Source organism: Bombina bombina, chromosome 3 (assembly GCF_027579735.1).
Source record: "Bombina bombina isolate aBomBom1 chromosome 3, aBomBom1.pri, whole genome shotgun sequence".
In the NCBI taxonomy this organism is placed as follows: Eukaryota; Metazoa; Chordata; class Amphibia; order Anura; family Bombinatoridae; genus Bombina; species Bombina bombina.
The window spans coordinates 1,254,803,017-1,254,830,838 of NC_069501.1; the positions used below are offsets into that span (position 1 = coordinate 1,254,803,017).

At 33.5% G+C, this 27,822-nt stretch overlaps 1 protein-coding gene across 1 annotated transcript in view; it reads right to left on the bottom strand.

The window, feature by feature from the left end:
• Positions 1-27,822, bottom strand: part of INPPL1 (inositol polyphosphate phosphatase like 1) — a gene marked incomplete in the record, with an annotated part of 449,643 nt that overhangs the window by 120,859 nt on the left and 300,962 nt on the right. The window contains 4 exon segments of the mRNA XM_053708786.1: positions 2,201-2,339; positions 3,956-4,052; positions 4,715-4,832; positions 12,064-12,260. Of these exon segments, the coding sequence (XP_053564761.1) occupies positions 2,201-2,339; positions 3,956-4,052; positions 4,715-4,832; positions 12,064-12,260 (551 nt within the window).

Below are 27,822 nucleotides of genomic sequence, written 5' to 3' on the forward strand. Positions count from 1 at the left end.
CGGATCATGGACCTCTTCAGCTCCCGCTTGGATGAAGACTTCAGCCGGATCATGGACCTCTTCAGCCCCCCGCTTGGGCTTGGATCAGGACATCGGAGGAGCTCTTCAGGACGGATCGGTGAACCTGGTAGGGTGAAGACAAGGTAGGAAGTTCTTCAGGGGCATAGTGTTAGGTTTATTTAAGGGGGGTTTGGGTTAGATTAGGGGTATGTGGGTGGTGGGTTGTAATGTTGGGGGGGGGGGTATTGTATGTTTTTTTTTTACAGGCAAAAGAGCTGAATTTCTTGGGGCATGCCCCGCAAAGGGCCCTGTTCAGGGCTGGTAAGGTAAAAGAGCTTTGAAATGTAGTAATTTAGAATAGGGTAGGGCATTTTGTTATTTTGGGGGTCTTTGTTATTTTATTAGGGGGCTTAGAGTAGGTGTAATTAGTTTAAAATTGTTGTAATATTTTTCTTATGTTTGTAAATATTTTTTTATTTTATGTAACTTAGTTCTTTTTTATTTTTTGTACTTTAGTTAGTTTATTTCATTGTAGTTATTTGTAGGAATTGTATTTAATTTATTTATTGATAGTGTAGTGTTAGGTTTAATTGTAGATAATTATAGGTATTTTATTTAATTTATTTATTGATAGTGTAGTGTTAGGTTTAATTGTAGGTAATTGTAGGTATTTTATTTAATGTATTTATTGATAGTGTAGTGTTAGGTTTAATTGTAGGTAATTGTAGGTATTTTATTTAATTAATTTAATGATAGTATAGTGTTAGGTTTAATTGTAACTTAGGTTAGGATTTATTTGACAGGTAATTTTGTAATTATTTTAACTAGGTAACTATTAAATAGTTCTTAACTATTTAATAGCTATTGTACCTGGTTAAAATAATTACAAAGTTGCCTGTAAAATAAATATTAATCCTAAAATAGCTACAATGTAATTGTAATTTATATTGTAGCTATATTAGGATTTATTTTACAGGTAAGTATTTAGCTTTAAATAGGAATAATTTATTTAATAAGAGTTAATTAATTTTGTTAGATAAAAATTATATTTAACTTAGGGGGGTGTTAGTGTTAGACTTAGCTTTAGGGGTTAATACATTTATTATAGTAGCGGTGAGCTCCGGTCGGCAGATTAGGGGTTAATGTTTGAAGTTAGGTGTCGGTGATGTTAGGGAGGGCAGATTAGGGGTTAATACTATTTATTATAGGGTTAGTGAGGCGGATTAGGGGTTAATAACTTTATTATAGTAGCGCTCAGGTCCGCTCGGCAGATTAGGGGTTAATAAGTGTAGTTAGGTGGAGGCGACGATGTGGGGGGCAGATTAGGGGTTAATAAGTGTAAGGTTAGGGATGTTTAGACTCGGGGTACATGTTAGAGTGTTAGGTGCAGACGTAGGAAGTGTTTCCCCATAGCAAACAATGGGGCTGCGTTAAGAGCTGAACGCGGCTTTTTTGCAGGTGTTAGGTTTTTTTTTCAGCTCAAACAGCCCCATTGTTTCCTATGGGGGAATCGTGCACGAGCACGTTTTTGAGGCTGGCCGCGTCCGTAAGCAACTCTGGTATCGAGAGTTGAAGCTGCGTTAAAAATGCTCTACGCTCCTTTTTTGGAGCCTAACGCAGCCTTTTTGTGGACTCTCAATACCAGAGTTATTTTAAAGGCGCGGCCAGAAAAAAGCCAGCGTTAGCTACGCGGGTCGTTACCGACAAAACTCCAAATCTAGGCCTAATTAAATACTTCTTTTCCCCTGAAGTTCAAAGCGACAAAATAAGCAATTTTACTTTAAATAAAAAAGACACAGAAAGTGCTACAGAAACAGCACCTGATTGGGCAAAACTTGAATAAATACATTTTTAAAAAAAATCAAACTATAGAAATGTTTATTTAATCTTCATAAGATTGGTAAATTCCTTTTAATGGCTACTGGTTGCTTGTGGTTTGCCGAGTCAACATAAGATTGGTAAATTCCTTTTAATGGCTACTGGTTGCTTGTGGTTTGCCGAGTCAACATAAGATTGGTAAATTTCTTTTAATGGCTACTGGTTGCTTGTGGTTTGCCGAGTCAACATAAGATGGGTAAATTTCTTTTAATGGCTACTGGTTGCTTGTGGTTTGCCGAGTCAACATAAGATTGGTAAATTTCTTTTAATGGCTACTGGTTGCTTGTGGTTTGCCGAGTAACACATAAAATGAATGCCTAACCTGAACGTCCATATCCAGCCTGTAGTTGAGATCTCCAAACCAGAAGAGATGGGTGAAGCGCAGAGAGATATCGAAGGAGTTCAGCTGCTTGTCACCGAGGGAGAGGAGCCGTAGGATATCTAAGTAGTTCTGGTTGCGCCTGAGAGGGAAGGAGAAAGAATAAAAGGACAAAATGGTTACAGTTTCCCATTATTGTATTTTGTAATCACCCAATAAGAACAGCAGGTGTTTGTGACATGGAAGGTTCCTATTGGCTCCTGGTTCTGTGGCTCACAGGGTACAATATACCAATATGGTACAGTATAGAAACTTCTGAACCAGAACGCCCACACTTGACACTGGTATACAGCTTGTACTTAATCTTTTTCAGGTGCTAAAATATCAACCTTTAAATGCTGCCGTTTCATAGGAATAAAAGAACATTTTTAAGTACAATGCAGTTAAAACGTAAAGGATCGTTAAAGGGACAGTCTACTCCCGATTTCATATTGTTTAAAAAGATAGATAATCCCTTTAATACCCATTCCCACGTTTTGCACAACCAACACTGATATATTAATACACTTTTTACCTCCGTGATAACCTTGTATCTAGGCCTCTTATGACTGTCCCCTTATCTCAGTTCTTTTGACAGACTTGCATTTTAGCAAATCAGTGCTGACTCTACGGAAGTGAGTACAATGTTATCTATTTGGCACACATGAACTAGCGCTGTCTAGCGTTGAAAAACTGTGCAAATGCACTGAGAAAAAAGGTGGCCTTTAAGGGCTTTGAAATTAGAGCCTAACTATGTTTAGCTTTCAACAAAGAATACCAAGAGAACAAAGCAAATTTGATGATAAAAGTAAATTGGAAAGTTGTTTAAAATTACGTGACCTATCTGAATCATGAAAGTTTATTTTTACTAGACTGTCCCTTTAAGTGTTTTCGTCACTTTGACAAAGAGATTCTAAAATGTAAAAAAACAGTTTATTTTTTATTTTAAAGACCTTGTAATTAAAACATTTTTCTGTAGTCTTAGGATCTACGTTATTAGAGCAGATTATCACCTAGTTTGCTAGACTTGAGCTTGGATACAACAGGGCTTTGTTAACAAAATCTCCATTGTTTAGCTTGAGCAGAAATGATAAGATAAACTATACTGTTGTGTATAAATGAGCACTTAATATTGTGCAAAAAAGCTTTTAAAATTTAATTTTTTATGAAAACTGCTGCCCATTCATATCCATGATAAAAAATAAATGTAAAAAGAGGCTTTATTAAACTATTTGCACATACAGTACAGTGGTCGCCAGTCACCCTACAACATTTCTATATTTGCACAAAATATTAATATCATGTAGTTAAAGTGCCTTAATTGTCAAACAAGCACACGCTCCAATTCTTAGTCATTTTAAGACTAGGGACCGTGCACTAACTTTGTGTTTAACCCCCCAAAGGAATTAAACACACAGTAGAAGTACCACTCATGACCCGCTGAGTACTTCTAGTAACGAGCGGAAACCACCACTGATCCAATCATTCATGCGAGTAGCGCTGCTGATAGGGTCAGCGTCTGTTTCCGCTTAGGACTAGTGAATTAGGGCATGTCATATTTAGACTATTATGGCCCTTTAAGGATATGGTAAAAGTCTGGAGGACTCAGTCTCACCTCATAAAATAGATTTTACTAAAAAAATATCAGGAATCTATTGACGTAGACATTTGTGACTTCTCTGTAGAAAGCGGTAACTGTAATCACAAACAAAGACTCACCGCGCAGTCTTCTCGTTGCCCGAAGTCAGATGACAGTTTACAAACCCAAACGAGGTGCCGTTAAACATGAAGGAGATTCCCACTGCGCCTTTATTCCCTGCAAACCAAAGTGACATCACAAACACTTTACAGCTAAACTAATGTATTAATATCCTGACAGGGAAGGCGTCACATCTCCGTGTAAGAGATATCCACCACTGCATTAAAATACTAAATTAATACATTAGTCCTGATCATAAGCAGCTTGAAGGGAGATTTAACACAATAATTAAAGGGACATGAAACCCCAAAACAATTATCTTTCATAATTCAGATAGAGCATACAATTTAAAAAGCTTTCCAATTTGCATTGGTTAGCAAATTTACTTTGTTCTCCTGTAATCCTTTGTTGAAAATCAGGTAGATATGCTCAGGAAATTGGATAGTTTTTTTTTTTTTAATGCTGTGTCCAAATCCCGAAAGAAACATTTTGGGTGTCATGTCCCTTTAATAAAATATAATAATTAAAAAGGACATCAAATTCATTTTTTTTTATTTATTTATCAGAAATAATCTGCTTCTTTGCAATACATCTGAATGTAAATAATGGGCCATTATGTTAGTAAAACATTCATTGCTTGGCGAGTCTGGGACACACCCCCTGGAAAGCCACTAGAGTGTTGTTTATCTTACTTTCCTGTAACCAGCTAGGAACAAATATAAACAAACTATTGCACATATCAACCAATCAGTGTGCAGCATGCACAGGATCCACATTACCTAAAGTGTTGGCGATTCCGGTCTTCACACTGGAGGTGCTTATGTGGCTTATACGATTCTCGTGTTCTGGTCGGACCAGCACCGCAATTTTAATGTTCCATAAAGACTGCATAGCGACCTTCAAAACAAGACATATCAGACTTATGCTGGAGAGCTTGTAGTGAGAGGGAACCCTATTACATATCAGCTGGCAATGCCCAGTTATTGGCCCATTTTAGCAACAAATGATTAATTCTATGGAATCCGTACAGAATTCCCCTATCATGATTTTACTGACCGGTCATATACAGTTCCCCTGCTTGTATAGGAAATCCCTTTTTTAAAATTATGGATAATTGCACAAAGAGATTAATTCTATTGGCAATAACAAAATCCCATCACTTACTGAATGACTCAATTTAATATCATATAGCCGTGCACGGGAACGATTACATTATGTAACCAATGGCAAAGAACACATTGAAATGATGGAAGATTATTGGAGGCCGGTATTGACGTGATCTGGACATACTCCCTTGTAAGACAAGTTGTCTCCATTTTTTCAATACTTATATCTTATATCTACTCCAGAATTGTTATTGTTTAAAAAGATAATCTCTTTTTTACCCATTCCCCAGTTTTGCATAACCAAAACGGTTATATTAATACACTCTTTACCTCTGTGATTACCTTGTATCTAAGCCTTTGCAGACTGCCCCCTTATTTCAGTTCTTTTGACAGACTTTCAGTTTAGCCAATCAGTGCCCTCTCACTTGTAAATCCACGGCGTGGTCACAATGTTATCTGTATGTCCCATATGAATTTACACCCTCTAGCTGTGAAAAACTGCCAAATGCATTAAAATAAGGGGCGGCCTTCAAGGTTTTAGAAATTAGCATATAAGCCTACCTAGGTTTAGCTTTCAACGAAGAATACCAAAAGAACAAAGCAAATTTGATGATAAAGGTGAATTGGAAAGTTGTTTAAAAATTAAATTTGCTATCTGAATCATGAAAGTTTAATTTTCACTAGACTGTCCCTTTCACCCTTCGGCTTTCATAGTTAACAACATGCCACATCTTTTATTAATTTAAAAAATCATTTAAATACTGTTTATTAATAAGTGCTATTTAGTTGCTAACACTTGTGGGGTAACACAAGGTTGATTCAAAGATATACGTAAAAAAGATTTTCTGCAGGATTTTTATTTATGAATTTTACTATTGATTTTTTCTTTACAATTATTATTTTTCTATTTGCACATGCTATTTTGTAGAGGGATTTTTGTTTAATTGTATGTTTGCTTTTTTGGAATCTGTCACTTTAAGAATTAATATATATATATATATATATATATATATATATATATATATATATGTACAAAACACGGAAGGGGACTGCACTCTCAGACTGGACTGGGTACACATCCCATGACCCTGCCACATGCTCAGCCCTGGGTGCTCACTGGCACTCACAGGAAGCTGTGCTGTCCCCAGAGTCACAGGCAGTTAACCCTAGACAGGCCTGGTTGCAAGGTCCATAGGGAAAATTACAAAAAAATGAATTATATGATATATACATATATATAAAAGTATTGAGTTCATTGTTCTGATGAAGTAGTGTCCCTAGTGGTATGAAACGCGTCAGCTGATGTGTTGGACCGCCTTCCTTTTTTATTTTAACCATGGATTAATAAACATTCTAGTCCTCTGCTTTTAGTATTTTATTTTTGTAACACTGTGTATTTAACACTTGTTGTGTGGGGCTAAACACATAGTTAAATCAGCAGTCCCATGTGCTCCCATACCACTCCTGGGCAGAAATAGACTTGTGGATATGTACTTATGCCACTACTGAATGCATCACTAGTGGTGTCATTGTCACCTGTAGTTATGCATTGCATCTGGGTACATGGCACTAACTATCACCTAGATTACGAGTTTTGCGTTCGTGTTTTAACGCTGAAAAATGGCAATTTCAACGTTAAAACAGCACCGCAGCTATTACAAGTCTTGTCGGTATAGCTGTACAGCAAGCCTTTTAGCCTGTAACGCAACGTCAGTCCCGCACTCGTAAAAATTATGTTTTTTCATGGGACTTCCATATCGCAGCCATTACGAGGCTAAAAAACTTGCGTTACAGCCTACCGACAAGATCCGTTTTGCAATCTAAAAGTTATGAAAAGCCCAAAACTGTTACATAAAACTCATAACTAAACTGTCACAAAGTTCACTAACACCCATAAACTACCTATTAACCCCTAAACCGAGGCCCTCCCACATCGCAAAACACTATTTTAAAGTTATTAACCCCTAATCTGCCGCTCCCGACATCGCCGCCACTATTAAAAATTATTAATCCCTATTCCGCCGCCCTCTCGCATCGCAAACACTATTTAAATATTATTAACCCCTAATCTACTGTCTGCCCACATCGCCCCCACTATACTAAAGTTATTAACCCCTAATTCCGCCGGCACTGTAATAAACATTTTAACCCCTAAACCGCAAGCCCCCCACAACGAAATATACTAAATAAACCTATTAACCCCTAAACCGCAAGCCCCCCACAACAAAAAATACTAAATAAACCTATTAACCCCTAAACCTAAAGCCCCCCACATCACAATAAACGAATTTAAACTAGTAACCCCTAAACCTAACACTAAACCTAACCCTAACACACCCTAACTTTAACATAATTAAAATAGAGCTAAACTAAAGTTACAATTATTAAGTGCCAGTAAACCCACAAAATAATGTTATATAATTCTGCACATAGTATAACATTATTTTGTGGGTTTAATGGCCCTTTAACTAAATAATACATATTTAAAACTAAATACATAATTACCTGTGAAATAAAACCTAAGTTAGCTATAATATAACTAATAGTTACATTGTAGCTAGCTTAGGTTTTATTTTTATTTCACAGGTAAGTTTGTATTTATTTTAACTAGGTAGACTAGTTAGTAAATAGTTATTAACTATTTACTAACTACCTAGTTAAAATAAATACAAACTTACCTGTGAAATAAAACCTAAGCTGCCTTACACTAAAACCTAACATTACAAAAATAAAAAACACTAAAATTACAAAAAATAAAAAAACTACCATTACAAAAAATAACAAACAAAATTATCTAAAACAATAAAAAGTATTTCTATTCTAATACCCATTTTTTTAAAAAACAAAAAACGCCCAAAATAAAAAAACTAATTTACAATACGTAAACTACCAATAGCCCTTAAAAGGGCCTTTTGTAGGACATTGCCCTAAGTCAAACAGCTCTTTTACCTGGAAAAAAAAATTACAAAGTCCCACTAACACTACCAACCCCCACAATAAAAAAACCATAAAAGGGCATTTAGTTATTTTGCATTGCCCTGAAAAGGGCATTTAGCTCTTTTATGAAAAGCCCAAACCCTAAACTAAAAAAATAACCCACCCAAAAAAAACTTAAAAAAACCTTACACTAACCCCCGAAGATCCACTTACAGTTTTTGAAGCTTGAACGTCCTTTATCCAGGCGGCGAGAAGTCTGATTTGAACAGCCAATAGTATTTCAGTAGCTCTCATCCTATTGGTTGATTTGAATTTCCAAAATCAAATCAGCCAATAAGAATGCAAGGGGCGCCATTTTGAATTGCGTATCTTGCATTGAAGATTCAGTATACGGCGGCGACCGTATGAAGAGGATGCTTTGCGCCGGATGTCTTCAGGATGGACTCGCTCCGCCGGGATGAAGATAGAAGAGAACGCCTGGATGAAGATAAAAGAGGCTGTCTGGATGAAGACTTCTCGCCGCCTGGATGAGGACTTTGCTGCCTGGATGAAGATAGAAGAGGCCATCTGGATGAAGACTTCTCGCCACCTGGATGAGGACTTCGCCACCTGGGTGAAGATCGTTCAAGCGGGACTTCAAAAACTATAAGTGGATCTTCAGGAGTTAGTGATAGGTTTTTTTTAAGGTTTTTTTGGGTGTTTTTTTTTAAGATTAGGGTTTGGGCTTTTCATAAAAGAGCGAAATGCTCTTTTCAGGGCAATGCAAAAGAGTTAAATGCCCTTTTAAGGGCAATGCCCATACAAATGCCCTTTTCAGGGCAATGGGTAGCTTAGGTTTTTTAGATAGGTTTTTTTTTGTGGGTTTGGGGGGGGTGTAATGTTAGTGGGTATTTGTATTTTTTTTTTCAGGTAAAAGAGCTTTTTAACTTAGGGCAATGCCCTACAAAAGGCCTGTTTAAGGGCTATTGGTAGTTTATTCTAGATTAGGTTTTTAATTTTGGGGTGTTTTTTTTTTTTAAATGGGTAATAGATTAGGAAAATGTTTATTATTTTTGATAATTTGTTTGTTATTTAGTGTAAAAAAAAATTTTTGTTTTGGGGTGGGTTTTTATTTTTAGATTAGGGCTTGGGCATTTCATAAAAGAGCTGAATGCCCTTTTAAGGGCTGGAAAAATAGCTAAATGCCCTTTTAAGGGCAATGCCCATACAGATGCCCTTTTCAGGGCAATGGGTAGATTGGGGGTGTCGCAGATAAATTAATTCACTATGTAAAAATATCATAAATCTGATGCCTTGAAAATGCGATGAAAGTGCAAAAATAAAAAATATATAAAAAATATATAAAATATATAAAATATATAAAATATATAAAATATAAAAAATATATAAAATATAATATTAATTTTTATTTTTTATTTTTGCACTTTCATCGCCTTTTCAAGGTATCGGATTTATGATATTTTTACATAGTGAATTCATTTATCTGCGACACGACATCACTTTAGGATCCTGCACGGATTTATTATAGACTTTCCATCACAGACTTTTCTTCTTTGGGACTAACCAACCATACCACTAATGTGGTCCGTTCATCATTTCTATTATATTGTCTTTTATTGTACGTTTTTTCTATGTTTTTTCTATATTCAGAGCTCATTGTACACATGGATCCATGTTATATATTTTAATACTGTGAAATACTACTCTTTTTATAGATACAGAATATGTTTTAATAGACTTAGCACTATAATAGTCACAGCATTCTACTTAAAATTGTAATAATAACCACAAACTTTGCACACATTGTACTCTAATCTGCCCCAGCCTTTTTTAGTGCGCTTCTAAACTATATCTCATTATTAACTCTTTCTCGGGTAGCTAGGTACCTCATTCATTTTAGGAGCAATATAGGCAGACATACACCTAGCGCTAGGTTAATCAACACCTCTGGTTAATAACATTACGTAGGTGTCGGCAATGTCAGGGGCAGCAGATTAGGGGTGTTTATGTTAGGCTATTAGGTTTAAACGTTTTGTTTTTTTCCCATAGACATCAATGGGGCTGCCTTACGGAGCTTTTCTTTCCGCAATTCGCAGGTGTAAGGCTTTTTTCTGACCTGCTCTCCCCAATGATGTCTATGAGGAAAGCGTGTACGAGCACGTCAAAACAGCGCTTGTATAAACACCATATCGCAAGCACAAGCCGGCTGTTTCAAAACTTGTAATGGCTATGCTAGAGGGTTAAATAACGCAACTTTTTGTTGCGTTCGTTAATTTCCCTATAGCGCGCATAACTCGTAATCTAGCTGTATGTATTTAACCTGTTAACTGGGGTTAGAAACTTAGTAAAATAGGAAATTTGCTGACATTATAATCAAATGGATTATATAGTTTTTACACTTTTATATCTGTCCACTAGTCCATAAAAGTAAAAAATGTCAGTGGACAAGTAAACACATTTGGCTTTTTTACTATCTATAACATAAAGTAGTTTTTTTCCCTCTAGACTAGTTACTTTTTCCTCTGGGCTAGCAATGGACTAGTAACTTTTTGCCTCTGGACCTTTAAGGGACTAGTAACTTTTTCTCTCTGGACCAGTAACTTTTTCCTCTGGACTAGTACCTTTATCCCTCTGGACTGGTAACATTTTCACCTGTGGGCTGGTGACGGAATAGTAACTTTTTCCCACTGGGCTAGTAACAGATTAGTAACTTTTTCCCTCTGGACTAGTAACCATTTCCCTCTGGACCAGCAACTTTTTCCCTCTGGGCTAGTAACGAACTAGTAACTTTTTCCCTCTAGACCAGCAACTAGTAACTATTTCCCTCTGGACTAATAACTTTTTTCTCTCTGGACTAGTAACTTTTTCCCTCTGGACCAGTAACTTTTTCCCTCTGGACTAGTAACCATTTCCCTCTGGACCAGCAACTTTTTCCCTCTGGGCTAGTAACGAACTAGTAACTTTTTCCCTCTAGACCAGCAACTAGTAACTATTTCCCTTTGGACTTATAACTTTTTTCCCTCTGGACTAGTAACTTTTTCCCTCTGGACCATTATTTTTTTTCTCTGGACTAGTAACTATTTTTCCCAATGTACTAGTAACGGTTTCCATCTGGACTAGTAACTATTTCCCTCTGGACCAGCAACTTTTTCCCTTTTGGCTAGTAACGGACTAGTAACTTTTTCCCTCTAGACAAGCAACTTTTTCCCTCTAGACTAGTAACTTTTTCCCTCTGGACCAGCAACTTTTTCCCTTTTGGCTAGTAACGGACTAGTAACTTTTTCCCTCTAGACCAGCAACTTTTTCCCTCTGGACCATTATTTTCCCCTCTAGACTAGTAACTATTTCCCTTTGGACTAGTAGCTATTTCACTCTGGATCATAATTTTTTTCCCTCTAGACTAGTAACTATTTCCCTCTGGACTAGTAACTATTTCCGTCTAGACTAGTAACTATTTCACTCTAGACCAGTAACTTTTTCTATCTAGACTAGTAACCATTTCCCTCTGGACCAATATTTTTCTTTCCTCTGAACTAGTAACTTTTTTCCCTCTGGACCATTATTTTTTTCCCTCTGGACTAGTAACTATTTCCCTCTGAACCAGTAACTTTTTCTATCTGGACTAGTAACTTTTTCTATCTGGACCAGTAACTTTTTCCATCTGGATTAGTAACTATTTCCCTCTGGACCCTTATTTTTCTTTTCTCTGGACTAGTCATTTCTTTCCCTCTGGACGATTATTTTTATTCCTCTGGACCATTTTTTTTATGGACTAGTAACTATTTCCCTCTAGAGTAGTTACTATTTCCCTCCAGACTAGTAACCTTTTCCCTCTGAACTAATAACAGTTATTTAGTTAACCTTAATGATATTCCCCCCTGCTTATATCCCTTTTCTGGCATCTGCATTGTGTGATGGATGACTCATACACGCTCCTTCATTTCTCAATCCTAGTTCTCTAGATGACATTAGTGACCTCATCTACCATATGCCACATCAGATCATCAGGACGCTCCCAATAGCAGGGTACTTTATACACCTGGTTCCTTTTATTCCATTAAGGTAACCTAAGCCCTGGCACCTACCGGTCTATATTCCACTTCTGTGCAGTCTTTTAGCACCGAGCGCAAGAAGTCCACCCATTCCTTATCTCCTATAGAATTCTCCTGCGTCCCAAAAACGTAGATATCGTGCGGGATGGTGACCGTCATCTCGTCCAGAGTCTTCCCCAAGCCTTTAGAGCTGAACCAGGACGTGATGTTCTTCTGAGACGGGACACTTCCTATGTGAAGAGAAGCCAAGTTAGAGGCATCTGATCTTATTGTTTAGCAAATACCCTGTATCTGCCCCCATACCACAGAAGGTTTAATGACAGCATTTTGTTATGTCTAATGTTCAAAGACATGTCTGAGCTATGTAATCTGTCGGTGTGTATATAACCATGCATCTACGTGGTCTACTAACTTCCTAAACCTAACAAAAGTGCTTTGTACCAAGCAGTTTTAGGGTATTGTTAAAGGGCCGTTGCAGTAAAAATATTACATGCTCTAATTTATTCAAACACATCATTTTAAGACTAGCAACCCCTGCACATCTGTGTGTTTAGCCCCCGCAAAACAGTTAAACACCTAGTAGAAGTACAGCTTGGGACCCGCAGAGCACTGCAGCTGACCCAATCAGCAGCACTGGACACATAACCCTTGAGAACAGTTAGACACAGAGGTGCACAGTAAGTGAGCAATTTTGGTTATAACTACTGCCCTTGTTGTTGGATATGTTTTATGGAATGGGATATTATCCGCAACTTGCAACAGCTTAAGCGGAGTGATATATACAATAAAACAGCTTAAGCGGAGTGATATATACAATAAACAGCTTAAGCGGAGTGATATATACAATAAAACAGCTTAAGCAGGGTGATATATACAATAAAACAGCTTAAGCTGAGTGATATATACAATAAAACAGCTTAATCGAGTGATATATACAATAAAACAGCTTAAGCGGAGTGATATATACAATAAAAAGCTTAAGCGGAGGGATATATACAATAAAACAGCTTAAGCGGAGTGATAAATACAATAAACAGCTTAAGCGGAGTGATATATACAATAAAACAGCATAAGCAGAGTGATAAATACAATAAAACAGCTTAAGCGGAGTGATATATACAATAAAACAGCTTAAGCGGAGTGATATATACAATAAAACAGCTTAAGCGGAGTGATATATAAAATAAAACAGCTTAACCGGAGTGATATATACAATAAAACAGCTTAAGCGGAGTGATATATACAATAAAAAGCTTAAGCAGGGTGATATATACAATAAAACAGCTTAAGCGGAGTGATATATACAATAAAACAGCTTAAGCGGAGGGATATATACAATAAAAAGCTTAAGCAGGGTGATATATACAATAAAACAGCTTAAGCGGAGTGATATATACAATAAAAAGCTTAAGCAGGGTGATATATACAATAAAACAGCTTAAGTGGAGTGATATATACAATAAAACAGCTTAAGCAGGGTGATATATACAATAAAACAGCTTAAGCGGAGTGATATATACAATAAAAAGCTTAAGCAGAGTGATATATACAATAAAACAGCTTAAGCAGAGTGATATATACAATAAACAGCTTAAGCGGAGGGATATATACAATAAAACAGCTTAAGCAGAGTGATATATACAATAAAACAGCTTAAGCGGAGTGATATATACAATAAAACAGCTTAAGCGGAGTGATATATACAATAAAACAGCTTAAGCAGGGTGATATATACAATAAAACAGCATAAGCAGAGTGATATATACAATAAAAAGCTTAAGCAGAGTGATATATACAATAAACAGCTTAAGCGGAGGGATATATACAATAAAACAGCTTAAGCAGAGTGATATATACAATAAAACAGCTTAAGCGGAGTGATATATACAATAAAACAGCTTAAGCAGGGTGATATATACAATAAAACAGCATAAGCAGAGTGATATATACAATAAAAAGCTTAAGCAGAGTGATATATACAATAAACAGCTTAAGCGGAGGGATATATACAATAAAACAGCTTAAGCAGAGTGATATATACAATAAAACAGCTTAAGCGGAGTGATATATACAATAAAACAGCTTAAGCGGAGTGATATATACAATAAAACAGCTTAAGCGGAGTGATATATACAATAAAACAGCTTAAGCAGGGTGATATATACAATAAAACAGCTTAAGCGGAGTGATATATACAATAAAACAGCTTAAGCGGAGGGATATATACAATAAAACAGCTTAAGCGGAGTGATATATACAATAAAACAGCTTAAGCTGAGTGATATATACAATAAAACAGCTTAAGCGGAGGGATATATACAATAAAACAGCTTAAGCAGGGTGATATATACAATAAAACAGCTTAAGCTGAGTGATATATACAATAAAACAGCTTAATCGAGTGATATATACAATAAAACAGCTTAAGCAGGGTGATATATACAATAAAACAGCTTAAGCGGAGTGATATATACAATAAAACAGCATAAGCAGAGTGATAAATACAATAAAACAGCTTAAGCGGAGTGATATATACAATAAAACAGCTTAAGCAGGGTGATATATACAATAAAACAGCTTAAGCGGAGTGATATATAAAATAAAACAACTTAACTGGAGTGATATATACAATAAAACAGCTTAAGCGGAGTGATATATACAATAAAACAGCTTAAGCGGAGTGATATATACAATAAAACAGCTTAAGCTGAGTGATATATACAATAAAACAGCTTAAGCGGAGTGATATATACAATAAAACAGCTTAAGCGGAGTGATATATACAATAAAACAGCTTAAGCAGAGTGATATATACAATAAAAAGCTTAAGCGGAGTGATATATACAATAAAACAGCTTAACCGGAGTGATATATACAATAAAACAGCTTAAGTGGTGATAAAACAGCTTAAGCGGAGTGATATATACAATAAAACAGCTTAAGCGGAGTGATATATACAATAAAACAGCTTAAGCAGAGTGATATATACAATAAAAAGCTTAAGCGGAGTGATATATACAATAAAAAGCATAAGCAGAGTGATATATACAATAAAACAGCTTAAGCAGGGTGATATATACAATAAAACAGCTTAAGCGGAGTGATATATACAATAAAACAGCTTAAGCAGGGTGATATATACAATAAAACAGCTTAAGCAGAGTGATATATACAATAAAACAGCTTAACCGGAGTGATATATACAATAAAACAGCTTAAGCAGGGTGATATATACAATAAAACAGCTTAAGCAGAGTGATATATACAATAAAAAGCTTAAGCGGAGTGATACATACAATAAAACAGCTTAAGCGGAGTGATATATACAATAAACAGCTTAAGTGAGTGATATATACAATAAAACAGCTTAAGCGGAGGGATATATACAATAAAACAGCTTAAGCAGGGTGATATATACAATAAAACAGCTTAAGCGGAGTGATATATACAATAAAACAGCTTAAGCGGAGGGATATATACAATAAAACAGCTTAAGCAGGGTGATATATACAATAAAACAGCTTAAGCGGAGTGATATATACAATAAAAAGCTTAAGCGGAGTGATATATACAATAAAACAGCTTAAGCGGAGTGATATATACAATAAAACAGCTTAAGCGGAGTGATATATACAATAAAACAGCTTAAGCTGAGTGATATATACAATAAAAAGCTTAAGCGGAGTGATATATACAATAAAACAGCTTAAGCAGAGTGATATATACAATAAAACAGCTTAAGCAGAGTGATATATACAATAAAACAGCTTAAGCGGAGGGATATATACAATAAAACAGCTTAAGCAGGGTGATATATACAATAAAACAGCTTAAGCGGAGTGATATATACAATAAAACAGCTTAAGCGGAGAGATATATACAATAAAACAGCTTAAGCAGGGTGATATATACAATAAAACAGCTTAAGCGGAGTGATATATACAATAAAACAGCTTAAGCGGAGTGATATATACAATAAAACAGCTTAAGCGGAGTGATTTATACAATAAAAAGCTTAAGCGGAGTGATATATACAATAAAACAGCTTAAGCAGAGTGATATATACAATAAAACAGCTTAAGCGGAGTGATATATATAATAAAACAGCTTAAGCGGAGTGATATATACAATAAAACAGCTTAAGCGGAGTGATATATACAATAAAACAGCTTAAGCAGGGTGATATATACAATAATACAGCTTAAGCGGATTGATATATACAATAAAACAGCTTAAGCGGAGTGATATATACAATAAAACAGCTTAAGCGGAGTGATATATACAATAAAAAGCTTTTTTTTACACTCAAATTTGTGGAACTGCAATGGGGACTAGGTTTGCACCCAGCTATGCAAATCTTTTTATGGGAATTTGGGAAAAACAATTCCTTGACACTCGCGAGCTGGGTGCAAACCTAGTCCTATATAAAAGATATATAGACGATGTAATAATTATTTGGAGAGGGACCCCTGAGAATTTTGAAATAATTTTTAACTAAATGAATAATAATTATAATATACGCTTCACCAAAGAAATAAGCAACACAAATTTGAACTTCCTAGATTTAGAAATCTATATTGAAAACAATACTATCAATACAAGAACCTACTTTAAACCGGTAAATAGTAACAATTTTATACCATTCAAGTAGCTGCCATCATCAAGCCTGGAAGAACAATATACCGAAAGGACAAATGCTGAGGGTAATGAAAAATTGTAACAAACCTGAGGATTATGATAACCAATCAAAAGTACTTAAGGCAAAGTTTATAGAAAGAGGCTATAGGGAAGAATTTGTAGAGAATATTAGACAAGGAGTAGGAACAATTGAAAGAAATACCATATTAAACAAAAATAATAAAAAATTTAGTGACAACACCCACCCAGAACATAATAAACTAAATATCCCATTCATAAGTGATTTCAATGCAAACTATAAAATAAAAGAAAACATACTAAAGAAACATTGGCACATACTACATCAAGATAAAATTATTGGCCCCTTTATCACTAAAAAACCGAGGTTCATATACAGAAAAGCTAATAATTTAAAAAACATACTTGCCCCAACCCAAATTAAACAGCATAAAAAAATAGACAAAGATTTAACAGGACAGGACCTAAAAGGTTTTTTCCCATGTTTTATATGCAAATCTTGCAGACACTCCACGAAAAGTAAAACAGTCACATCACATATTAATAAAAGGGAATTTAAAATCCAAGAATGTATAAGATGCACAGATAAAAATATTGTCTACATGATTCAGTGTAAATGTGGAATGCAATACGTAGGCGAATCAGAACGCCCCCTACGTGAAAGAATACGAGAGCATATTTTATCCATCGAAAATATGGACGAGGATAGAAATAAGGACCTACCCGTCCCTAAGCATTTTAAAGCCTGTAAGAAAGTTTCTCATCTATACCTCATTTGGACACGCAAGAACCTTCTTATATGACTTGGAACTGCAAATAAGGTACCTTATTCAAAGTCTGTTGATTAATAATATCGCAAAAGACAAGCTAAGTGTTCAATAACTATTGTGATATAATTACTGTAACATACAGAAAACGGCTCAAACACCTAGCCTAAATCTTTTGGTCATATCACAAAAAGGCTTATTTCAAAAAGGCTGAAAATAAACACCTATTGTTGAACCAGGTGTCAATAGTCGTCTTCAACAACGATCTCTAACAACTGTATTTCTACCAATTATACCTTATTTTCTACCTTTGGTGCATTTTATGAGCGAAAAGCCAAATCTTTTACAAAAAGTATTTTTAAATACCTACCAAGGTATAAACTGGACCTGCTAATTTTACACACATATATCATATACTAATTTTAGCTACACCTCAATACAATTGGTTGGTACCAACTTTCTCACATAACCACTTTAAGATTAAGCAATTTCGACTGACTGTTTTATATTGATTCTAATAAAATAATATTATTTTTAACCAATAATCTTTGTATATTTTTTATTATTATTTTTTATTTTTATTTTTGAATTAGAACTTAATAATTTTAAGATATTATTCTATGAAAATTCTTTAAAAACTAAAAAACATTTTTTTCTATACATTTCTTTATATAAACATAGACATAGAAATACAAATACTACTAAGACCATTGTCATTTGGTAGATATTAAGCCAGTGTTTGCACACATGCGCACACATATAAGACAATCATAACTATATACAATAAAACAGCTTAAGCGGAGTGATATATACAATAAAACAGCTTAAGCGGAGTGATATATACAATAAAAAGCTTAAGCGGAGTGATATATACAATAAAACAGCTTAAGCGGAGTGATATATACAATAAAACAGCTTAAGCAGAGTGATATATACAATAAACAGCTTAAGCGGAGTGATATATACAATAAAACAGATTAATCGAGTGATATATACAATAAACAGCTTAAGCGGAGTGATATATACAATAAAACAGATTAATCGAGTGATATATACAATAAACAGCTTAAGCGGAGTGATATATACAATAAAACAGATTAATCGAGTGATATATACAATAAAACAGCTTAAGCGGAGGGATATATACAATAAAACAGATTAATCGAGTGATATATACAATAAAACAGCTTAAGCGGAGGGATATATATAATAAAACAGCTTAATCGAGTGATATATACAATAAAACAGCTTAAGCTGAGTGATATATACAATAAAACAGCTTAATCGAGTGATATATACAATAAACAGCTTAAGCGGAGTGATATATACAATAAAACAGATTAATCGAGTGATATATACAATAAACAGCTTAAGCGGAGTGATATATACAATAAAACAGATTAATCGAGTGATATATACAATAAACAGCTTAAGCGGAGTGATATATACAATAAAACAGATTAATCGAGTGATATATACAATAAAACAGCTTAAGCAGAGTGATATATATAATAAAACAGCTTAAGCGGAGGGATATATACAATAAAACAGCTTAAGCAGGGTGATATATACAATAAAACAGCTTAAGCTGAGTGATATATACAATAAAACAGCTTAAGTGGTGATAAAACAGCTTAAGTGGAGTGATATATACAATAAAAAGCATAAGCGGAGTGATATATACAATAAAACAGCTTAAGCAGGGTGATATATACAATAAAACAGCTTAAACGGAGTGATATATACAATAAACAGCTTAAGCAGAGTGATATATACAATAAAATAGCATAAGCGGAGTGATATATATAATAAAACAGCTTAAGCGGAGTGATATATACAATAAAACAGCTTAAGCAGAGTGATATATACAATAAAACAGCTTAAGCAGAGTGATATATACAACAAAACAGCTTAAGCAGGGTGATATATACAATAAAACAGCTTAAGCGGAGTGATATATACAATAAAGTGATATATACAATAAAACAGCATAAGCAGAGTGATATATACAATTAAACAGCTTAAGCGGAGTGATATATACAATAAACAGCTTAAGCGGAGTTATATATACAATAAAACAGCTTAAGCAGAGTGATATATACAATAAAACAGCATAAGCGGAGTGATATATACAATAAACAGCTTAAGCGGAGGGATATATACAATAAAACAGCTTAAGCGGAGGGATATATACAATAAAACAGCTTAAGCAGGGTGATATATACAATAAAACAGCTTAAGCAGAGTGATATATACAATAAAACAGCTTAAGCGGAGTGATATATACAATAAAACAGCTTAAGCGGAGTGATATATACAATAAAACAGCTTAAGCAGAGTGATATATACAATAAAACAGCTTAAGCAGAGTGATATATACAATAAAATAGCATAAGCGGAGTGATATATATAATAAAACAGCTTAAGCGGAGTGATATATACAATAAAACAGCTTAAGCAGAGTGATATATACAATAAAACAGCTTAAGCAGAGTGATATATACAACAAAACAGCTTAAGCAGGGTGATATATACAATAAAACAGCTTAAGCGGAGTGATATATACAATAAAGTGATATATACAATAAAACAGCATAAGCAGAGTGATATATACAATTAAACAGCTTAAGCGGAGTGATATATACAATAAACAGCTTAAGCGGAGTTATATATACAATAAAACAGCTTAAGCAGAGTGATATATACAATAAAACAGCATAAGCGGAGTGATATATACAATAAACAGCTTAAGCGGAGGGATATATACAATAAAACAGCTTAAGCGGAGGGATATATACAATAAAACAGCTTAAGCAGGGTGATATATACAATAAAACAGCTTAAGCAGAGTGATATATACAATAAAACAGCTTAAGCGGAGTGATATATACAATAAAACAGCTTAAGCGGAGTGATATATACAATAAAACAGCTTAAGCAGAGTGATATATACAATAAAACAGCTTAAGCAGAGTGATATATACAATAAAACAGCTTAAGCAGAGTGATATATACAATAAACAGCTTAAGCAGAGTGATATATACAATAAAAAGCACAAGCGGAGTGATATATACAATAAACAGCTTAAGCGGAGTGATATATACAATAAAACAGCTTAAGCAGAGTGATATATACAATAAACAGCTTAAGCGGAGTGATATATACAATAAAACAGATTAATCGAGTGATATATACAATAAACAGCTTAAGCGGAGTGATATATACAATAAAACAGATTAATCGAGTGATATATACAATAAACAGCTTAAGCGGAGTGATATATACAATAAAACAGATTAATCGAGTGATATATACAATAAAACAGCTTAAGCGGAGGGATATATACAATAAAACAGATTAATCGAGTGATATATACAATAAAACAGCTTAAGCGGAGGGATATATATAATAAAACAGCTTAATCGAGTGATATATACAATAAAACAGCTTAAGCTGAGTGATATATACAATAAAACAGCTTAATCGAGTGATATATACAATAAACAGCTTAAGCGGAGTGATATATACAATAAAACAGATTAATCGAGTGATATATACAATAAAACAGCTTAAGCGGAGGGATATATATAATAAAACAGCTTAATCGAGTGATATATACAATAAAACAGCTTAAGCTGAGTGATATATACAATAAAACAGCTTAATCGAGTGATATATACAATAAACAGCTTAAGCGGAGTGATATATACAATAAAACAGATTAATCGAGTGATATATACAATAAACAGCTTAAGCGGAGTGATATATACAATAAAACAGATTAATCGAGTGATATATACAATAAACAGCTTAAGCGGAGTGATATATACAATAAAACAGATTAATCGAGTGATATATACAATAAAACAGCTTAAGCAGAGTGATATATATAATAAAACAGCTTAAGCGGAGGGATATATACAATAAAACAGCTTAAGCAGGGTGATATATACAATAAAACAGCTTAAGCTGAGTGATATATACAATAAAACAGCTTAAGTGGTGATAAAACAGCTTAAGTGGAGTGATATATACAATAAAAAGCATAAGCGGAGTGATATATACAATAAAACAGCTTAAGCAGGGTGATATATACAATAAAACAGCTTAAACGGAGTGATATATACAATAAACAGCTTAAGCAGAGTGATATATACAATAAAATAGCATAAGCGGAGTGATATATATAATAAAACAGCTTAAGCGGAGTGATATATACAATAAAACAGCTTAAGCAGAGTGATATATACAATAAAACAGCTTAAGCAGAGTGATATATACAACAAAACAGCTTAAGCAGGGTGATATATACAATAAAACAGCTTAAGCGGAGTGATATATACAATAAAGTGATATATACAATAAAACAGCATAAGCAGAGTGATATATACAATTAAACAGCTTAAGCGGAGTGATATATACAATAAACAGCTTAAGCGGAGTTATATATACAATAAAACAGCTTAAGCAGAGTGATATATACAATAAAACAGCATAAGCGGAGTGATATATACAATAAACAGCTTAAGCGGAGGGATATATACAATAAAACAGCTTAAGCGGAGGGATATATACAATAAAACAGCTTAAGCAGGGTGATATATACAATAAAACAGCTTAAGCAGAGTGATATATACAATAAAACAGCTTAAGCGGAGTGATATATACAATAAAACAGCTTAAGCGGAGTGATATATACAATAAAACAGCTTAAGCAGAGTGATATATACAATAAAACAGCTTAAGCAGAGTGATATATACAATAAAATAGCATAAGCGGAGTGATATATATAATAAAACAGCTTAAGCGGAGTGATATATACAATAAAACAGCTTAAGCAGAGTGATATATACAATAAAACAGCTTAAGCAGAGTGATATATACAACAAAACAGCTTAAGCAGGGTGATATATACAATAAAACAGCTTAAGCGGAGTGATATATACAATAAAGTGATATATACAATAAAACAGCATAAGCAGAGTGATATATACAATTAAACAGCTTAAGCGGAGTGATATATACAATAAACAGCTTAAGCGGAGTTATATATACAATAAAACAGCTTAAGCAGAGTGATATATACAATAAAACAGCATAAGCGGAGTGATATATACAATAAACAGCTTAAGCGGAGGGATATATACAATAAAACAGCTTAAGCGGAGGGATATATACAATAAAACAGCTTAAGCAGGGTGATATATACAATAAAACAGCTTAAGCAGAGTGATATATACAATAAAACAGCTTAAGCGGAGTGATATATACAATAAAACAGCTTAAGCGGAGTGATATATACAATAAAACAGCTTAAGCAGAGTGATATATACAATAAAACAGCTTAAGCAGAGTGATATATACAATAAAACAGCTTAAGCAGAGTGATATATACAATAAACAGCTTAAGCAGAGTGATATATACAATAAAAAGCACAAGCGGAGTGATATATACAATAAACAGCTTAAGCGGAGTGATATATACAATAAAACAGCTTAAGCAGAGTGATATATACAATAAACAGCTTAAGCGGAGTGATATATACAATAAAAAGCATAAGCGGAGTGATATATACAATAAAACAGCTTAAGCAGGGTGATATATACAATAAAAAGCATAAGCGGAGTGATATATACAATAAAACAGCTTAAGCAGAGTGATATATACAATAAACAGCTTAAGCAGAGTGATATATACAATAAAAAGCACAAGCGGAGTGATATATACAATAAACAGCTTAAGCGGAGTGATATATACAATAAAACAGCTTAAGCAGAGTGATATATACAATAAACAGCTTAAGCGGAGTGATATATACAATAAAAAGCATAAGCGGAGTGATATATACAATAAAACAGCTTAAGCAGGGTGATATATACAATAAAAAGCATAAGCGGAGTGATATATACAATAAAACAGCTTAAGCGGAGTGATATATACAATAAAACAGCTTAAGCGGAGTGATATATACAATAAAACAGCTTAAGCGGAGTGATATATACAATAAAAAGCATAAGCGGAGTGATATATACAATAAAAAGCTTAAGCGGAGTGATATATACAATAAAACAGCTTAAGTGGAGTGATATATACAATAAAACAGCTTAAGCGGAGTGATATATACAATAAAACAGCTTAAGCTGAGTGATATATACAATAAAACAGCTTAAGCGGAGTGATATATACAATCAAACAGCTTAAGCGGAATGATATATACAATAAAAAGCATAAGTGGAGTGATATATACAATAAAAAGCTTAAGCGGAGTGATATATACAATAAAACAGCTTAAGAGTAATATATATAATAAAACAGCTTAAGCGGAGTGATATATACAATAAAACAGCTTAAGCGGAGTGAAATATACAATAAAACAGCATAAGCAGAGTGATATATACAACAAAACAGCATAAGCAGAGTGATATATACAATAAAACAGCTTAAGCAGAGTGATATATACAATAAAACAGCTTAAGCAGAGTGATATATACAATAAAACAGCTTAAGCGGAGTGATATATACAATAAAAAGCTTAAGCGGAGTGATATATACAATAAAACAGCTTAAGCGGAGTGATATATACAATAAAACAGCTTAAGCAGAGTGATATATACAATAAAACAGCTTAAGCAGAGTGATATATACAATAAAACAGCTTAAGCGGAGTGATATATACAATAAAACAGCTTAAGCAGAGTGATATATACAATAAAACAGCTTAAGCAGAGTGATATATACAATAAAACAGCTTAAGCGGAGTGATATATACAATAAAAAGCTTAAGCGGAGTGATATATACAATAAAACAGCTTAAGCGGAGTGATATATACAATAAAACAGCTTAAGCGGAGTGATATATACAATAAACAGCTTAAGCAGAGTGATATATACAATAAAACAGCTTAAGCGGAGTGATATATACAATAAAAAGCTTAAGCGGAGTGATATATACAATAAAACATCATAAGCAGAGTGATATATACAATAAAACAGCTTAAGCAGAGTAATATATATAATAAAACAGCTTAAGCAGAGTGATATATACAATAAAACAGCTTAAGCGGAGTGATATATACAATAAAAAGCTTAAGCGGAGTGATATATACAATAAAACAGCTTAAGCGGAGTGATATATACAATAAAACAGCTTAAGCGGAGTGATATATACAATAAACAGCTTAAGCAGAGTGATATATACAATAAAACAGCTTAAGCGGAGTGATATATACAATAAAAAGCTTAAGCGGAGTGATATATACAATAAAACATCATAAGCAGAGTGATATATACAATAAAACAGCTTAAGCAGAGTAATATATATAATAAAACAGCTTAAGCGGAGTGATATATGCAATAAAACAGCTTAAGCGGAGTGATATATACAATAAAACAGCTTAAGCAGAGTGATATATACAATAAAGCAGCTTAAGCGGAGTTATATATACAACAAAACAGCTTAAGCGGAGTGATATATACAATAAAACAGCTTAAGCAGAGTGATATATACAATAAAACAGCTTAAGCAGAGTGATATATACAATAAAACAGCTTAAGTGGAGTGATATATACAATAAAAAGCTTAAGCGGAGTGATATATACAATAAAACAGCTTAAGCGGAGTGATATATACAATAAAACAGCTTAAGCGGAGTGATATATACAATAAACAGCTTAAGCAGAGTGATATATACAATAAAACAGCTTAAGCGGAGTGATATATACAATAAAAAGCTTAAGTGGAGTGATATATACAATAAAACATCATAAGCAGAGTGATATATACAATAAAACAGCTTAAGCAGAGTAATATATATAATAAAACAGCTTAAGCGGAGTGATATATGCAATAAAACAGCTTAAGCGGAGTGATATATACAATAAAACAGCTTAAGCAGAGTGATATATACAATAAAACAGCTTAAGCGGAGTTATATATACAACAAAACAGCTTAAGCGGAGTGATATATACAATAAACAGCTTAAGCAGAGTGATATATACAATAAACAGCTTAAGCGGAGTGATATATACAACAAAACAGCTTAAGCAGGGTGATATATACAATAAAACAGCTTAAGCAGGGTGATATATACAATAAAACAGCTTAAGCGGAGTGATATATACAATAAACAGCTTAAGCGGAGTGATATATACAATAAAACAGCTTAAGCAGAGTGATATATACAATAAAAAGCTTAAGCAGAGTGATATATACAATAAAAAGCATAAGCGGAGTGATATATACAATAAACAGCTTAAGCGGAGTGATATATACAATAAAACAGCTTAAGCAGAGTAATATATATAATAAAACAGCTTAAGCGGAGTGATATATGCAATAAAACAGCTTAAGCGGAGTGATATATACAATAAAACAGCTTAAGCAGAGTGATATATACAATAAAACAGCTTAAGCGGAGTTATATATACAACAAAACAGCTTAAGCGGAGTGATATATACAATAAACAGCTTAAGCAGAGTGAAATATACAACAAAACAGCTTAAGCAGGGTGATATATACAATAAAACAGCTTAAGCAGTGTGATATATACAATAAAACAGCTTAAGCGGAGTGATATATACAATAAACAGCTTAAGCGGAGTGATATATAGAATAAAACAGCTTAAGCAGAGTGATATATACAATAAAACAGCTTAAGCAGAGTGATATATACAATAAACAGCTTAAGCAGAGTGATATATACAATAAAAAGCATAAGCGGAGTGATATATACAATAAACAGCTTAAGCGGAGTGATATATACAATAAAACAGCTTAAGCGGAGTGATATATACAATAAAACAGCTTAAGCGGAGTGATATATACAATAAAAAGCATAAGCGGAGTGATATATACAATAAACAGCTTAAGCGGAGTGATATATACAATAAAACAGCTTAAGCGGAGTGATATATACAATAAAACAGCTTAAGAGGAGTGATATATACAATAAAAAGCGTAAGCAGAGTGATATATACAATAAACAGCTTAAGCGGAGTGATATATATAATAAAACAGCTTAAGCGGAGTGATATATACAATAAAACAGCTTAAGCGGAGTGATATATATAATAAAACAGCTTAAGCGGAGTGATATATACAATAAAAAGCTTAAGCGGAGTGATATATACAATAAAACAGCTTAAGCGAAGTGATATATACAATAAAAAGTATAAGCGGAGTGATATATACAATAAAAAGCTTAAGCGGAGTGATATATACAATAAAACAGCTTATGCGGAGTGATATATACAATAAAAAGCTTAAGCGGAGTGATATATACAATAAAAAGCTTAAGCAGGGTGATATATACAATAAAAAGCTTAAGCAGGGTGATATATACAATAAAACAGCTTAAGCAGAGTGATATATACAATAAAACAGCTTAAGCAGGGTGATATATACAATAAAACAGCTTAAGCGGAGTGATATATACAATAAAAAGCTTAAGCGGAGTGATATATACAATAAAACAGCTTAAGCGGAGTGATATATACAATAAAACAGCTTAAGCGGAGTGATATATACAATAAAACAGCTTAAGCAGAGTGATATATACAATAAAACAGCTTAAGCGGAGTGATATATACAATAAAACAGCTTAAGCAGAGTGATATATACAATAAAACAGCTTAAGCGGAGGGATATATACAATAAAACAGCTTAAGCGGAGTGATATATAAAATAAAACAGCTTAAGCGGAGTGATATATACAATAAAACAGCTTAAGCAGAGTGATATATACAATAAAACAGCTTAAGCAGGGTGATATATACAATAAAAAGCTTAAGCGGAGTGATATATACAATAAAACAGCTTAAGCGGAGTGATATATACAATAAAAAGCTTAAGCGGAGTGATATATACAATAAAACAGCTTAAGCAGGGTGATATATACAATAAAACAGCTTAAGCGGAGTGATATATATAATAAACAGCTTAAGCGGTGTGATATATACAATAAAACAGCTTAAGCGGAGTGATATATACAATAAAACAGCTTAAGCGGAGTGATATATACAATAAAACAGCTTAAGCGGAGTGATATATACAATAAAACAGCTTAAGCAGAGTGATATATAAAATAAAACAGCTTAAGCGGAGGGATATATACAATAAAACAGCTTAAGCAGGGTGATATATACAATAAAACAGCTTAAGCTGAGTGATATATACAATAAAACAGCTTAAGCAGAGTGATATATACAATAAAAAGCACAAGCGGAGTGATATATACAATAAAACAGCTTAAGCAGAGTGATATATACAATAAAACAGCTTAAGCGGAGTGATATATACAATAAAACAGCTTAAGCAGAGTGATATATAAAATAAAACTGCTTAAGCGGAGGGATATATACAATAA